This window comes from Bufo bufo, chromosome 2 (assembly GCF_905171765.1).
Source record: "Bufo bufo chromosome 2, aBufBuf1.1, whole genome shotgun sequence".
NCBI classification, from domain to species: domain Eukaryota; kingdom Metazoa; phylum Chordata; class Amphibia; order Anura; family Bufonidae; genus Bufo; species Bufo bufo.
This window is the reverse complement of record NC_053390.1, coordinates 388,347,529-388,364,132: the sequence shown is the minus strand read 5'-3', so window position 1 is coordinate 388,364,132 and position 16,604 is coordinate 388,347,529. Positions and strand designations below refer to the sequence as shown.

The 16,604-nt window shown below is 39.6% G+C and overlaps 1 protein-coding gene across 1 annotated transcript in view; it reads left to right on the top strand.

Annotated features, from left to right (window-relative positions):
- ZNF462 (zinc finger protein 462) overlaps positions 1–16,604 on the top strand; it is a 120,635-nt gene that overhangs the window by 75,665 nt on the left and 28,366 nt on the right. Inside the window, 5 exon segments of the mRNA XM_040417208.1 lie at positions 1,350–1,529; positions 5,422–5,689; positions 13,383–13,420; positions 13,423–13,475; positions 13,477–13,519. Coding sequence (XP_040273142.1) covers positions 1,350–1,529; positions 5,422–5,689; positions 13,383–13,420; positions 13,423–13,475; positions 13,477–13,519 — 582 coding nt within the window.

The following is a 16,604-nucleotide window of genomic DNA, read 5'->3' as shown; positions in this document are numbered from 1 at the left end:
TGAAGGCTTCAAAACTCTGAATTAACACATGTGGAATTATATACATAACAAACAAGTGTGAATCAACTGAAAATATGTCATATTCTAGGTTCTTCAAAGTAGCCACCTTTTTCTTTGATTACTGCTTTGCACACTCTTGGCATTCTCTTGATGAGCTTCAAGAGGTAGTCCCCTGAAATGGTTTTCACTTCATAGGTGTGCCCTGTCAGGTTTAATAAGTGGAGCCACCTTTTTCTTTGATTACTGCTTTGCACACTCTTGGCATTCTCTTGATGAGCTTCAAGAGGTAGTCCCCTGAAATGGTCTTCCAACAGTCTTGAAGGAGTTCCCAGAGATGCTTAGCACTTGTTGGCCCTTTTGCCTTCACTCTGCGGTCCAGCTCACCCTAAACCATCTCGATTGGGTTCAGGTCCGGTGACTGTGGAGGCCAGGTCATCTGGCGCAGCACCCCATCACTCTCCTTCATGGTCAAATAGCCCTTACTTTCAAAGTTTTCCCAATTTTTGGGCTGACTGACTGACCTTAATTTCTTAAAGTAATGATGGCCACTCGTTTTTCTTTACTTAGCTGCTTTTTTCTTGCCATAATACAAATTCTAACAGTCTATTCAGTAGGAATATCAGCTGTGTAACCACCTGACTTCTCCTCAACGCAACTGATGGTCCCAACCCCATTTATAAGGCAAGAAATCCCACTTATTAAACCTGACAGGGCACACCTGTGAAGTGAAAACCATTTCACGAGACTACCTCTTGAAGCTCATCAAGAGAATGCCAAGAGTGTGCAAAGCAGTAATCAAAGCAAAAAGGTGGCTACTTTGAAGAACCTAGAATATGACATATTTTCAGTTGTTTCACACTTGTTTGTTATGTATATAATTCCACATGTGTTAATTCATAGTTTTGATGCCTTCAGTGTGAATCTACAATTTTCATAGTCATGAAAATAAAGAAAACTCTTTGAATGAGAAGGTGTGTCCAAACTTTTGGTCTGTACTGTATATATATATATATATATATATATATATATATATATATAGCAAAAAGGCAGGCAGCACAGCAGTAGAAAAAGTAGAAGCAGAGTGCCAGCGGCTGTAGAGGCGATCCACCAACCATATATATAAATTAACTGAACTCCACGGTGTTTATTCACTAGGAGAATAAACATACGTTTGATTTTGGAAGTGCCGTGGAGTTCAGTTCATTTATATATAGATAGATAGATAGATATATGTATAGATAGATACAGGTTGTTAGGTACATGTATATTAAGTGTTTAAGAATTATGCCATATTGGGCATTGGGGTACTTTTGAACCTGATGTATAATAATCAAACGTGTTAATTTTAGGCGAACATGGCTACAAATGCTCTTTTTGCCCAGTAACAACCATGACAATCAGCCAGTTAAAGGATCACTCATTAAATGATCATGGAAAAGCACTTACATTGCCAAAACTACGCAGTCTGCTTCCTAATGGCCCACGAGCTAAGCAAAGCTCACGAATAGGAAAAGAACCTAGACTACTTGGTAAGAACTCCCATAAACTGACGTGTTCTGTACATGATTGATATACAGTCAGGTCCATAAATATTGAGACATTGACACAATTCTAACATTTTTGGCTCTATACACCACCACAATGGATTTGAAATGAAATGAACAAGATGTGCTTTAACTGCAGACTGTCCGCTTTAATTTGAGGGTATATACATCCAAATTAGGTGAACGGTGTAGGAATTACAACAGTTTGCATATGTGCCTCCCATTTGTTAAGGAACCAAAAGTAATGGGGACAGAATAATAATCATAAATCAAAACTTTCACTTTTTAATACTTGGTTGCAAATCCTTTGCAGTCAATTACAGCCTGAAGTCTGGAACGCATAGACATCACCAGACGCTGGGTTTCATCCCTGGTGATGCTCTGCCAGGCCTCTACTGCAACTGTCTTCAGTTCCTGCTTGTTCTTGGGGCATTTTCCCTTCAGTTTTGTCTTCAGCAAGGGAAATGCATGCTCAATCGGATTGAGGTCAGGTGATTGACTTGGCCATTGCATAACATCTCACTTCTTTCCCTTAAAAACTCTTTGGTTTCTTTTGCAGTATGCTTTGGGTCATTGTCCATCTGCACTGTGAAGCACTGTCCAATGAGTTCTGAAGCATTTGGCTGAATATGAGCAAATAATATTGCCCGAAACACTTCAGAATTTATCCTGCTGCTTTTGTCAGCACTCACATCATCAATAAATACAAGAGAACCAGTTCCATTAGCAGCCATTCATGCCCACGCCATGACACTACCACCACCATGCTTCACTGAAGAGGTGGTATGGCTTAGGATCATGAGCAGTTTCCTTTCCTTCTCCATACTCTTCTCTTCCCATCACTCTGGTACATGTTGATCTTGGTCTCATCTGTCCACTAGGATGTTGTTCCAGAACCGTTGAAGGCTTTTTTAGATGCTTGTTTGGCAAACTCTATTCTGGCCTCCTGTTTTTGAGGCTCACCCATGGTTTACATCTTGTGGTGAACCCTCTGTATTCACTCTAGTGAAGTCTTCTCTTGATTGTTGACTTTGACAACACATACATCTACCTCTTGGAGAGTGTTCTTGATCTGGCCAACTGTTGTGAAGGGTGTTTTCTTCACCAGGGAAAGAATTCTTCGGTCATCCACCAGACAGTTGTTTACCGTGGTCTTCAGGGTCTTTTGGTGTTGCTTAGCTCACTCGATGTGTCCCTTCTTTTTAAGAATGTTCCAAAGAGTTGTTTTGGCCAACGCCTAATGTTTTTGCTATCTCTCTGATGGATTTGTTTTGTTTTCTCAGCCTAATGATGGCTTGCTTCACTGATAGTGACAGCTCTTTGGATCTCATCTTGAGAGTTGACAGCAACAGATTCCCAAATGCAAATAGCACACTTGAAATTAACTCTGGACCTTTTATCTGCTCATTACAATTGAGATAATGAGGTAATAACACAAAACCTGGCCATGGAACAGCTAAGAAGCCAATTGTTCCCATTACTTTTTTGTTCCTTAACAAAGTGGGAGGCACATATGCAAACTGTTGTAATTCCTACACCGTTCACCTGATTTGGATGTAAATACCCTCAAATTAAAGCTGACAGTCTGCAGTTAAAGAACATCTTGTTCGTTTCAGTTCAAATCCATTGTGGTGGTGTATAGAGCCAAAATTGTTAGAATTGTGTTGATGTCCCAATATTTATGGACCTGACTGTATTAAAGTTTTTTTGACAAAAAAAAAAATAAGAAGCTAATCATTTATAATAATTTATTGCCATCATAAACATATTTCTACATACCATTGTTGTTAAAAAAAGATCCCTGTCGGTACCTGTATTGTCACTGTGTGCCACTTTCATCCCAGTGCTTAAACGGTGGGGCTAATTTTTCCAATAGGCATTGCTTTAACTTGCTTGTTCCCTTGTTAGAAACAGCAAAACAGCACTGCAGCTCTGCATGTGACCACCACAGAGAGCACAGAACAGGGGTAGTTTCCATACGTTAAGAAATTGCTATGTTGTGGTTTACAGGAGTAGTGAATTGATTGGGAGAAAAGTTTGAGTTTAGAATACCCCTTTAAATGGGATTCTGATTTTAAGATACGTTAGATACATATTGATAGAAGTGAGTTGACGTTAAACCCCCCAAATGTCAGTGAAAAGGTTACCGTATTTTAGAGGTAAGCAAGGATCTTAGTTATTATAAAATACTGTATAGCAAGAGAATGCTCTTCATCATATTTCACTGTACCATATTGTTTCATTTATTTTTGGAACTCACCTAATTGCTTTGGCAAGCATATGTGTAGATCACATTTCCCCTGGAAAATGTCAACTGGTAGATAAACGGCTTTCTGCACATGTCTTCTGCACTACACAAGTTTTTCCCCCACTGCTTTAAAGTGTTTGTTCACGTTTAAACACCATTATAAGTTTTATATATTTTCTGTATTAATAGTTGAATAACTTTGTAAATACATTGACTCATTTTGTACTGATCATTTACATTTCTGCTAGTTGCTATAGAATACAGTCAACAAGCTTGCTTTCAAGCATACCCCTCTTCTGCTAGGGCTACATGTGTCGAGTGACAGCCAGTCACGCAACAAAAAAGGTTACAGCTATATAGTGACATTTGTTGCGTGACAAGAAAGTTGTGCAACATCTCAAAAAATTTATTTCAATGGTGTCGCCATACAACATACTGCAAATCCAACCTGGCTTCATTTCTTGAAATTTGCGACTTTTTTGTCTCGTGACAAATGTCGCCGTTTAGCCCTAGTCTAACAGATTTGCTGAGCTTCTGTAATGCAGTCCACTGTAGGGTACTGCATTCACATTTCTCTGAGCAATGTCATCCCAGAGGACTATAAGACAGAATGTCATTCAGGATCAATACATGATAAGTAAATATGTAGATTACAGCAATTCTATAGAAACCAGCCAAGAGTATTTAAATCTATTCAATTATCTTAATGCTGGCGTTAAGTAGCTGTATTCAGCAAGCACCAATCAAACATGGCATCACTGTCCCAGTCCCAAAGCATGAGCAAAAAATGCAACCAAGGCCTTGAGCAACACGGCTGCCCCAAGGCAATTTTCTCCTGTTAGTTTTGGACAATGTAACGTATTACAGATTCCACTATATGACATAGAAAATGCATGCTGAATATATGTGTTAGCAGATCAACTTAACATGCAAAGTAAGAAGTAGATTTCCTTTCATCCGTGATAACATGTAGTCACGACTAACCACAACTATGGGATTTCCCATAGGGAGAACCTCCCTGGCAATTAACCAATGGTTGGCACTAATAAATTGCCTCTGCAATGTAAAAAAATCCTCTGAGACCTTACAGATTTTTCACATATTTCTTGCTTTGCTATGCGACTGTTCACCAAGCCAGATATAATGTACAAATACCAGCTCTGATGTTCGGTTTCAGTTTAGAATTTCTTGATGTACATTTATTCATACATTTACAGTACATCTCTTGTTTGGTAACTTAACTATAAAATCATAAGTAAACTTCTATTTCTACAAAGCAATTACCGTTTATATCAGAATAATTCCTAGCCTTCATACATTAGCAATAATTGCCATATGTGAACCAGTGAAAATATTCAGTTCATTTATACTTATTTGAACAGTCTCCCTGTGCATGTCCAGAAGTTGTGACAGGGAGAAGGATATTGCTACTTAGCAGTCCCTCATTGGCTATCATTTTAAGAAAATGTCCTGAAGAACCATGAGTTTCATAGGATGTCTGGGTTATTTTCACCTTGTATATCATGATTTTAACTTATGTTGCTTTGACTTTTGTTGTTTAATAACTTTTAATGTGTTTTTGTGGCATTGTAAGTTAATATTTGACCTTCTTCTGTTTGTGGTTCCCAGACTCTTTATATTCTGAGCCACCAGATGTTCAGCAGCAGCTCAATCATTACCAGTCAGCTGCTCAAGCCAGAAATAACAGCAACAATAGCCCTGTTCCTCCTCCTTTGGCCAATTCAGCACCTGAGCCAAAAGATGAAGCGGTCCTCAACTGTGAATTTTGTAACTTTTCTTCTGGTTACATTCAGAGTATTCGTCGTCACTACCGGGACAAACATGGCGGAAAGAAGCTGCTTAAATGCAAAGATTGCTTTTTTTATACATGTTTCAAGTAAGAAAAAAATATGGTGCATTGGAGCTTTTGTATTTTTCTATTAATTTCTCTTCAGATATTGTAGATCTGTGCAGAGGATACATTTCCCATGTTGACATAGTTTCCTAACTCCCTGCAGTATTACCTCTAGATTACAAAACTCCAGGGGTAGAATACACAAAAAAGACAGTGGGGGGAAAGTCTTGATCCCTGTTTGCTGAAGTTAGATGCGCCCAAATTTTATAGAGCCAGATACTGCAATAGGCAGTCCATGAGCCAGAAACTGAAATCTACTCCAGCTAGAGACTGGTGCAGACTTCAGCTATAACTTATGCCAATTTCTTAAAGGGGTTGTCCGAGTTAATTAAAAACTCATCTTCATGGCTGCAATGATAACGTTCCATACACATAGGTTACCGTGCAGCCAATCACTGACCTCAACAGTATACAGGACGTCACTGCCAGTGACTGGCTTTAGCTGTGACCCATGTGCACAGAACGTCACCACTGCCACCAGGAAAATAAACAGGGCATTTTTAGCACATTTACAGGGACTGCCCCAGTTTTTATTTAACGTCATAATACATTTCTTCATTCCTAAAAAGGATCTGCAGCTTTCCAGTCATAAATCCTAACCAAAATAAAGATCAATGGGACTATAACTATAAAATATGTAATAATCTTTATTAATCAAAATATATAATTTAAATACAATTGTAAAGAGAAAGAGGCACGATGGAAAATGATCCAGAAAAAATGCATGGATTACATAGATAAGATATAGCACTTACAGTATGTGACAGATGTAATATTGGGAAACAGGCCCCAAGCTCTTATATCAAGCTACATAATAAAGCCAAGTCATTAGAAGATACCAAAAAGCCCTAATAATTGCACTCCACCAGGGGAACAGAAAATACAAACCCCAGAAAAATATAACAGGCTAGATATATCAAGCACTCCACCAGGGCAACAGAAGATAGAGGCCCAAGGTAGTATATCTGACTAAATATATAAAGCTGAGTACATATAAGGACTTAATAATACCAAAGGCTGGGTGCATGAATATTGCACAGAGCTATAGATACTCCACTTAGCTTCCAGCTGAATATATATTGCTGAATACATACAAAATATAGTTATCCCTAAAGCTGTGTACATATAAGGGCTTTATAATACCTGAAGCTGAGTACATAAATATTGCACAAACTGCAGATACTATACTTGACTTCTAGCTGGATATATAGTGCTGAATACATGGAAAATACACAGAGTCCTAGGTGCTATATTTCACCAGAGTAGTAATACTGGTGCTGTGCAGAATACATATAGATGATAAAATATAGTGATCAAGTCAATAATTACACATGGCACACATATATACATGCAAAAAATGGCAAACTACTCATGAGAAATGCCCATGTACAGCTATAGCAACCTACCCACAGACATGAAGTGCAATATGCTGAAGTATCACCCCCACGCACAAACACTTCGACATGTATTTCGCCCCTTAGGCTTCGTCAGGAGGTGAGTATACAATTAAAATGAGGAGAGGGAGAAGAGGCGGGTGCTAGATGAATAATAATAAGAATCACCTGAACGACATCATATGTAGCGCAGCTCCATCATGGTGAATGAACTTCATCTTTCAGCGCATCCACGCGCTACCACCGCTCATGCGTGTGACGGAGCGCATCCAGATTAAGTTATCCAGAGCATGTACTAGGCCGCGTCTTGATGTGATCATGTGATTGTAAGGTCATGTGATCGGCAATGGATACCCCACACTAAAATAGTCTAATATGGCTGTTGTGTATAGTCTAAATAGAATAACTGGCATATCAATTAAGCAAACTATACAAAATAAAAACCTATAATTAATACAGATATACCAGCATAATTATGTATGTCAACATAATGATATAATCAAAATGTAAACTCCATGATTAAGCAGATCGTGATAAAAAGGTTTATATATATATATATTCAGGCTCAATAAGAGCAATATTAACCCATATATAAAAATAAAAAGTGACAATGAATATAATAAAAAAAAATATATATATATATATATATATGATGTGTAACACCATGTGAAACCAGCTCCAACACGTCTCACATAGTGCACATTACACGTGACACGTGCAAAAGTGATGGATTGCAAATAAATTATTAAAATATAATTCATATGTTGTATGTACTATGCGAGACATATAGTCAGGTACAGGTACACACAAATAAAGTGAAATATGTGCTAAGTCATCACAAAAATAAAAAAATTATAAAATTATAAATGCAAAATAAAAAAATAAAAAAAGTGAAAAAATTGTGAACAAGAAAACACAAAAAATATATAAGAAGTGAAAATATATGGGAGTGAGGTCCACCCGTCCGGAAACCAGACAGGTGAAGTGAACTTCCACATATTAATAAGGTGCATTGTCAGGAGTGGGGTCCACCCATCCGGGAACCAGATGGATGAATCGCACTCCCACATACTTCATACGTGCATTATCAAGAGAATCACGGAGTAATAGACCCCACTGTTATCTATTAATCTCACATGCCATATCATAGATACACATTTTCTTTATTTTTCTTTCTTTCGTGTAGTATTTTTCTTCTTTTTCTTTCAATACTTGTAATCTTTATCTATAGAACCCACACACCTCATCCACCATAGATATATACGGAAAAAAAAAATAGAGAGATCTATATGGAATAAAAAAAATCTAATCAAAGAAGACAAAAATTACACAAAATAAAAACATTATATACCACACATGTAAAAATGCACACTTTTACAGAAAAGGTTTGAAGCTACTAAATTCATTAAGGCCCCTTGTAATTACTGTATCCAACAGTACCATCCATTTAGTTTCTTTACGTAGCAATGCTTGCTTAATGTCACCACCCCTAGATCCAAGTCTTATCCTGTCTAGACCCCTCACTTTTAACCTCTTGGGTTACAAGCATGGTACTTACGAAAATGACGAGGGATAGATTGCAGGCCATCAACATTTTCAGAGACATCACGGCAGCTTAGATTTTATTGACGTGTTCTAAGACACGTACTTTAAGCGGTCTTTTTTCAGAGACATCACGGCAGCTTAGATTTTATTGACGCGTTCTAAGACACGTACTTTAATTAAATATTCTTCTGAAATACTTTGTTCTTTACATAGTTGAATGTGCTGACAACAAAATCACACAAAAAAATGGAGGTCTGGATTTGGAGTCACACTCAAAATTAAAGTGGAAAAACACACTACAGGCTGATCCAACTTTATGTAATGTCCTTAAAACAAGTCAAATGAGGTTCAGTAGTGTGTGTGGCCTCCACGTGCCTGTATGACCTCCCTACAACGCCTGTGCATGCTCTGCTGAGGATGGCGGGGACGGTCTCCTGAGGGATCTCCTCCCAGACCTGGCCTAAGAGCCTCTGCCAACTCCTGGACAGTCTGGTGGTACAACGTGACGATGGTGGATAGAGCGAGACATGAAGTCCAGATGGTGCTCAGTTGGATTCAGGTCTGGGGAACAGGCAGGCCAGTCCATAGCATCAATGCCTTCGTCTTGCAGGAAATGCTGACACACTCCAGCCACATGAGGTCTAGCATTGTCTTGCATTAGGAGGAACCCAGGGCCAACCGCACCAGCATATGGTCTCACAAGGGGTCTGAGGATCTCATCTCGGTACCTAATGGCAGTCAGGCTACCTCTGGCGAGCACATGGAGGGCTGTGCGGCCCTCTAAAGAAATGCCACCCCACACCATTACTGACCCAATGCCAAACCGGTCGTGCTGGAGGATGTTGCAGGCAGCAGAACGTTCTCCACGCCGTCTCAAGACTCTGTCACGTCTGTCACATGTTCTCAGTGTGAACCTGCTTTCATCTGTGAAGAGCACAAGGCGCCAGTGGCAAATTTGCCAATCTTGGTGTTCTCTGGCAAATGCCAAACGTCCTGCACGGTGTTGGGCTGTAAGCACAACCCCCACCTGTGGACGTCGGGCCCTCATATCACCCTCATGGAGTCTGTTTCTGACCGTTTGAGCAGACACATGCACATTTGTGGCCTGCCGGAGGTCATTTTGCAGGGCTCGGGCAGTGCTCCTCCTGTTCCTCCTTGCACAAAGGCGGAGGTAGCGGTCCTGCTGCTGGGTTGTTGCCCTCCTACGGCCTCCTCCACGTCTCCTGATGTACTGGCCTGTCTCCTGATAGCGCCTCCATGCTCTGGACACTACGCTGACAGACACAGCAAACCTTCTTGCCACAGCTCACATTGATGTGCCATCCTGGATAAGCTGCACTACCTGAGCCACTTGTGTGGGTTGTAGACTCCGTCTCATGCTACCACTAGAGTGAAAGCACCGCCAGCATTCAAAAGTGACCAAAACATCAGCCAGGAAGCATAGGAACTGAGAAGTGGTCTGTGGTCATCACCTGCAAAACCACTCCTTTATTGGGGGTGTCTTGCTAATTGCCTATAATTTCCACCTGTTGTCTATCCCATTTGCACAACAGCACGTGAAATTGATTGTCACTCAGTGTTGCTTCCTAAGTGGACAGTTTGATTTCACAGAAGTGTGATTGACTTGGAGTTACATTGTGCTGTTTAAGTGTTCCCTTTATTTTTTTGAGCAGTGTATATTAGATGACAGGGGCAGGTGATCAGATATATCACAGCTTCCATGTTACAAGTAATATTGTGTACAATTTTATATTCTTTCTCTTTGGAGGAATCCCAAAAAGTGGTGGAACGAATCATATATTTGCAGGCCGCATTTGATCCACATGAGAAAGATCCCCATTTAGGACCCCTACTGCCAAAAAGCCCTCTCTTTGTATCCACTGTATAGTGGCTAATTATGTATAAGCAACATAAGTCAACATAATGATATAATCAAAATGTAAACTCCATGATTAAGCAATAGATCACGCAGATTTTCTGATTTCTTCCAAGTAATTTGGGGATAAGATGGCAGAGTCATAGAAAGATCTCTATCCGTTTGAAGTACTGCCCAATGCTTACTGAGGATATTCTAAATAGTACACTACTCACTATTAAAGGGAATTATAACTCTTACCGTAGAATCAACAATCAAGCTTTCCAGTCATGTCTGTTCTAGGAGCATATTTTTCTAACTTTGGGTGGTGCCATTCCTCTGAGGTTCCTAGAAATCTATTAATAAATTGACAGCTGGGTGTTTCCAGCTGGGTTGTGTCCCTACAGAATAAAATCAGTGTCAACATACAGTTATCAATTTATTCATATATTTCTAGAAGAAATAACAGAGGACCGTCACAACATAGTTCAAATAGAAAAGATGTTCCAGAATTGTTATTTTATGGAGAATGCAGGTATTGACCAAAGCGGCCTGACAAGAGGGATGACAACTCATCTTTAATACTTATAAATGAATTTAATTTAGCCATAACTTTTTTTAATTTTTCCTTTATCACTCACCTAAAGAATTATTAGGAACACCTGTCTTATTTCTCAATTAATGCAATTATCTAGTCAACCAATCACATGGCAGTTGCTTCAATGCATTTAGGGGTGTGGTCCTGGTCAAGACAATCTCCTGAACTTCAAACTGAATGTCAGAATGGGAAAGAAAGGTGATTTAAGCAATTTTGAGCGTGGCATGGTTGTTGGTGCCAGACGGGCCAGTCTGAGTATTTCACAATCTGCTCAGTTACTGAGATTTTCACGCGCAACCATTTCTAGGGTTTACAAAGAATGGTGTGAAAAGGGAAAAACATCCAGTATGCGGCAGTCCTGTGGGCAAAAATGCCTTGTGGATGCTAGAGGTCAGAGGAGAATGGGCCGACTGATTCAAGCTGATAGAAGAGCAACGTTGACTGAAATAACCACTCGTTACAACCGAGGTATGCAGCAAAGCATTTGTGAAGCCACAACACGCACAACCTTGAGGCGGAGGGGCTACAACAGCAGAAGACCCCACCGGGTACCACTCATCTCCACTACAAATAGGAAAAAGAGGCTACAATTTGCACGAGCTCACCAAAATTGGACTGTTTAAGACTGGAAAAATGTTGCCTGGTCTGATGAGTCTCCATTTCTGTTGAGACATTCAAATCGTAGAGTCCGAATTTGGCGTAAACAGAATGAGAACATGTATCCATCCTCTGATGGCTACTTCCAGCAGGATAATGCACCATGTCACAAAGCTCGAATCATTTCAAATTGGTTTCTTGAACATGACAATGAGTTCACTGTACTAAAATGGCCCCCACAGTCACCAGATCTCAACCCAATAGAGCATCTTTGGGATTGTGGTGGAACGGGAGCTTCGTTGCCCTGGATGTGCATCCCTCAAATCTCCATCAACTGCAAGATGCTATCCTATCAATATGGCCAACGTTTCTAAAGAATGCTATCAGGCACCTTGTTAAATCAATGCCACGTAGAATTAAGGCAGTTCTGAGGCAAAAGGGGGTCCAACACCGTATTAGTATGGTGTTCCCTAATAATTCTTTAGGTGAGTGTATATAGCTTATGTATAGTTGTACTTTCCAACAGCACATTTAATATTCCATACAATGTATTGGGAAGCTGGAAAAAGTATTAATGGAGTGGAATTGGAGGGGGGGAAAAAAAATTCTCCATTGTTTTATGGGTTTCATATTTATTACATTTATGGCTAGACTATTGTAAAATCAGAGTGTTCCTATTAAGCCCTGGCACAGTGCAGTGGTAACTTTGCTATGGCAGGGCTGGAAGCCTTCAAGTACAACAGATGTCACCAGTGAGATAAAAGATAAATGGGGTCATTTATCAAACTGGTGCAAAGTGGAACTGGCTTGCAACCAATATCATATTCCATACCATAGCAACCAATTAGATTCCACCTTTCATTTTCCACAGGAGTTGTCAAAAATGAAAGGTGGAATCTGATTAGTTGCTGTGGGCAACTTAGTCAGTTCTACTTTACACCAGTTTGATAAATATACCCAAAAGGGACTAAATGAAAAAAGGACACAAATATATTGGAGAATGTAAATGCAAATGACAGAGTATATATTGTGTATAGAGATTATAGATTTATACTTGTTATAATAATGTCATAAAGAATAAATATTGTTTTAAAGTCACTCTGTGGGATTAAGGGACATTTGGTTTAGCAAGGGCAGAAAGATTCTCTTTCACACTCCATACAGCATTACCTTGAATGAAGCTGCTGACATAGATTTCAATAAATAGATTTAATAAATATATATAAATACTATAAATTGGGAATGTGTTCCACTTGCATATCTACCTTCATTGATATTTGATGCCAAGCTTTATAAATTAAGACCCCCTACTGTCCATTTAAACACTATGTAAAAGTAGCATGGACAATAACAGCTGTCACGTTAAAAAAAATTGGATGTGCAAAGATCTGTGCTAAGATTCCATGGTGGCAGACAGATTGACCTCCATGGTCACATTGACAATGCATATGTAAAACTTTCAGACCAAGGATTAAGCTTTCAAGTGAATGCAAATAAGTATGTTTCAGCACTTAAGTTATTGGTCAAATGTCCCTCTTATTTCTTAATCTCGAGAAATATGCATACAATTATATTTACCTTGAAAGTTACTACAACACTTTTAGAGTGGATACTTCCTTCACTTGAGTTGTGTACAGGAGACTTAATGACTACTTAATGTAAACTATATTGATCTTACTTCCACAGATCAGCTTTTACAATGCATGTTGAAGCTGGCCATTCAGTTATTCTGAGGAAGGACCAAAGACCCTTCGATGTCCCCTGTGTCTTTATCATACCCAAATATAAACACAATATGATAGATCATATCGTCCTTCACAGAGGTAAATTATTTACTCCAGTATGCATGCACCATTTTTGATGCTGGATCATGTAAATTCACTAATGATTCCTCCTAGCAATATTTGGAAAAAACCAATCTTTTCTTAATTATACGCTCTGTTATATCATCTTTTTTGTCTATTATTACTTGCTGTGATTGAAGATGAAATAATTTATACTGCTGATATAAGCACATTAAAAAAATTCTGCGAGTAATACTGAATTTTCACCTCTAGAAATGTAACACTGCTGGGGATATTTTAAAAAACCAGGGCAATTACTTTCTACAAGCAGCACGATAACTGACAGTGAACCGACAGCAAACCCTCACACTGTTCCACCACAGCAAATTAGCTTTACAGCTGGAATTGACATATTTAAAAATACTTTTACCTAACTTTAAAAAATGAAAGAACATCATATAAAACAGGTTTCTGTGATACAAAAACATATCACTACTTAATGTACTGTGCCTAATTAAAGTAAATGTTTCATCAGAAAAAATGTTATCAAAGATCTGGACTTTGCTGCTGCAGGGGAGCCACAAGGCCACTACCTCTTGGAATAGTCCTGGTGTGGTTGGCTGTTGATCCACAGCAGATCAGAGACACCAGTTTGTAGAACCAAGGGGAACAGGCAATACATGTAGTCAGGAAAACAGGCAGAGGTCAGGGCTGCCAGAGTTTGTGCAAATCCATTAAACAATCCAAAGGTCAGGTAAGTGGCACAGGATCAGTACAGTGAACAGGCACAGGTCAGTAATCAGACAGACAAATGTATAATAGCTCTTTTACAGGCTTTATCTAACTAGAGAGACCTAGCAAGTAAAGACCAATTGCTCAGGCCAGAACTGAAGGAAACAGCCAGGTATATATTGGAGCAGCTGATAAGCAATTGGTCACAGTCATGCAGCAGCTCACAGAGCAAGAGAAGATTAACCCTAGCAGTGATGATGACTGGTACTATGAATACAAGACCCAATTCACACACAGGAAGCCATCACCTGTGAACATAAGACACGGTGGTCATGAACCATTATTGTAATATAACCCCCACAGCATACTCCCTGTCTTCTTTGCCCTGGATACTTGCACAAATTCCATAAGTAGGTATTGGGCATCAAAATTCTCCAGAAGCTGCCAGGATCTCTCCTCTGATCTAAGGCCCTCAGAACTGATAGAAGAAACAGCAGGAACAGAACATCCAATATACTGTTTGCGAATGAATGACTCAGCAACTCTCTTCATACAAGCAGAGACCTGAAGCAATTGGAGACATCCATGCAGCAGCTCACAGAGGATTAACCCTGACAATGCTGAAGACAGAGGTTCAATGAATATAAGCTCTAATTCACACAAAGGAGGCCATCAACTGTGCGCACAGGACCATGTCGGCCATGAATGACCATTGTAACAGCTGTTCACTACTGCTGTATAATGTCTTCCATGCTATTGCTGCTTCATCAGGTTTGCTTCAGAGATAAAGGGGAGCAGGATCTCTTTTTTTCTCTTGAGTATACTCTATATGGGAGACATCACAGCAGGAAGTCTCTTGCACCATCTTTCCCATTCCCCTCTTAATGGAACTCTGTTGCCAATTGTAAACTGATGTCTCAGTGAAACTGAAAAACCTGCTCATTTCTGGAGATGGATTTTTATCAGTGAATTCATAGTGAATTTTCTTCTTAGATAGGTTACAAAGTTTCTTAATTTTATACTATTGATTTATGGAAAGTTGTGATAGCTTACATAAACATGCAGATTAAAGTTGCACCCATGAACATTGTCAGTGAAATGAAAATACTACTTAAACAGGAATGTAAGGATGTTAAAAGGAAGACATACTCTGATGTGTGTCTGAGATGTAAAGGTAAAATCAAGAAAATGTTAAATAGTTGTTTGTTGAGTGCCAATAAGTATGCTTTTAGTCAAATGTTTTCTTGTGCTGTACTCATGGCACTACCGCTGTGTTTGCAATGCTAATTCTCTGCAACCCTATCAGAGCTGTGGCTGCTTGCTTTGCATACATCTGAAAGGAGTACATGACAGATAAAACAAGCAGTCCATCCCACCTTAAAAGCTGATGACATCTTTAAAAGGTTTCTGTCATGAGTAAAATCGTTATGTAGCTGACTGACATTAGCGATGTGCTAATGTCAGCAGTACATAACAGTGTGCTTTATAACTCCCTGCCGCCGTTCCCTCAAAATAAAGACTTTTACAATATGCTAATGAGCCTCTAGGTGCTATTAAGGCGTTGCTTCAGCATCTAGAGGCTCGGCCTACGCACCCTTTGGCACGCCCAGGTCCAGTTGATTGACCTTTCGAGTTCTCCTCATCATCCGTAAATGCAGCGCCTGCGCCGTCCCGTTTAGTATTCAGCGCAGGCGCAGTGAAGGACGCGCTCCTGCTGCCGGCCTCCGCCGAAGAAGGAAGTCGGCAGCAGGAGTGCGTCCTTCACATCACTGCGCCTGCACCGAATAGTAAAACTGGACGGCGCAGGCACGGGATTTACGGGACACTGAGGAGAACTCGAAAGTCAATCAACTGGACCTGGGCGTGCCAAAGGGTGCGTAGTCGAGCCTCTAGGTGCTGAAGCAACGCCCTAATAAGCACCTAGAGTCTCATTAGCATATTTTAAAAGTCTTTATTTTAAGAGAACGGCGCGAGGCAGGGAGTTATAAAGCATACTGTTATGTACTGCTGACATTAGCACATCGCTAATGTCAGTCAGCAACATAACATAATTTCTCATGACAGAAACCCTTAAACAGTAGGGCAGTCATATAATTTAACTATACCAAGGCATTTATGGAAAGCGTTTCTCATGGATCACTCTGTAACTGAAGAATAGCGACTAAAAATGATTACTGCTACTATTTGAAAAATATATGAAAGCTTCTCTGCTTGATTTATCAAAGAATTAGATGTAATCTTCATATGTTGTGTTAGCCCTATTAGAGTTTATGAACGTCATATAGGAGGTCCCCATAAACAGCGCACTGGCCAGTGCATTAAGATGGTTTCCAATGGTTATAGTAGCTGATCACCCAAACAAACTTATATTTTAAACAATTATTGAATCTCA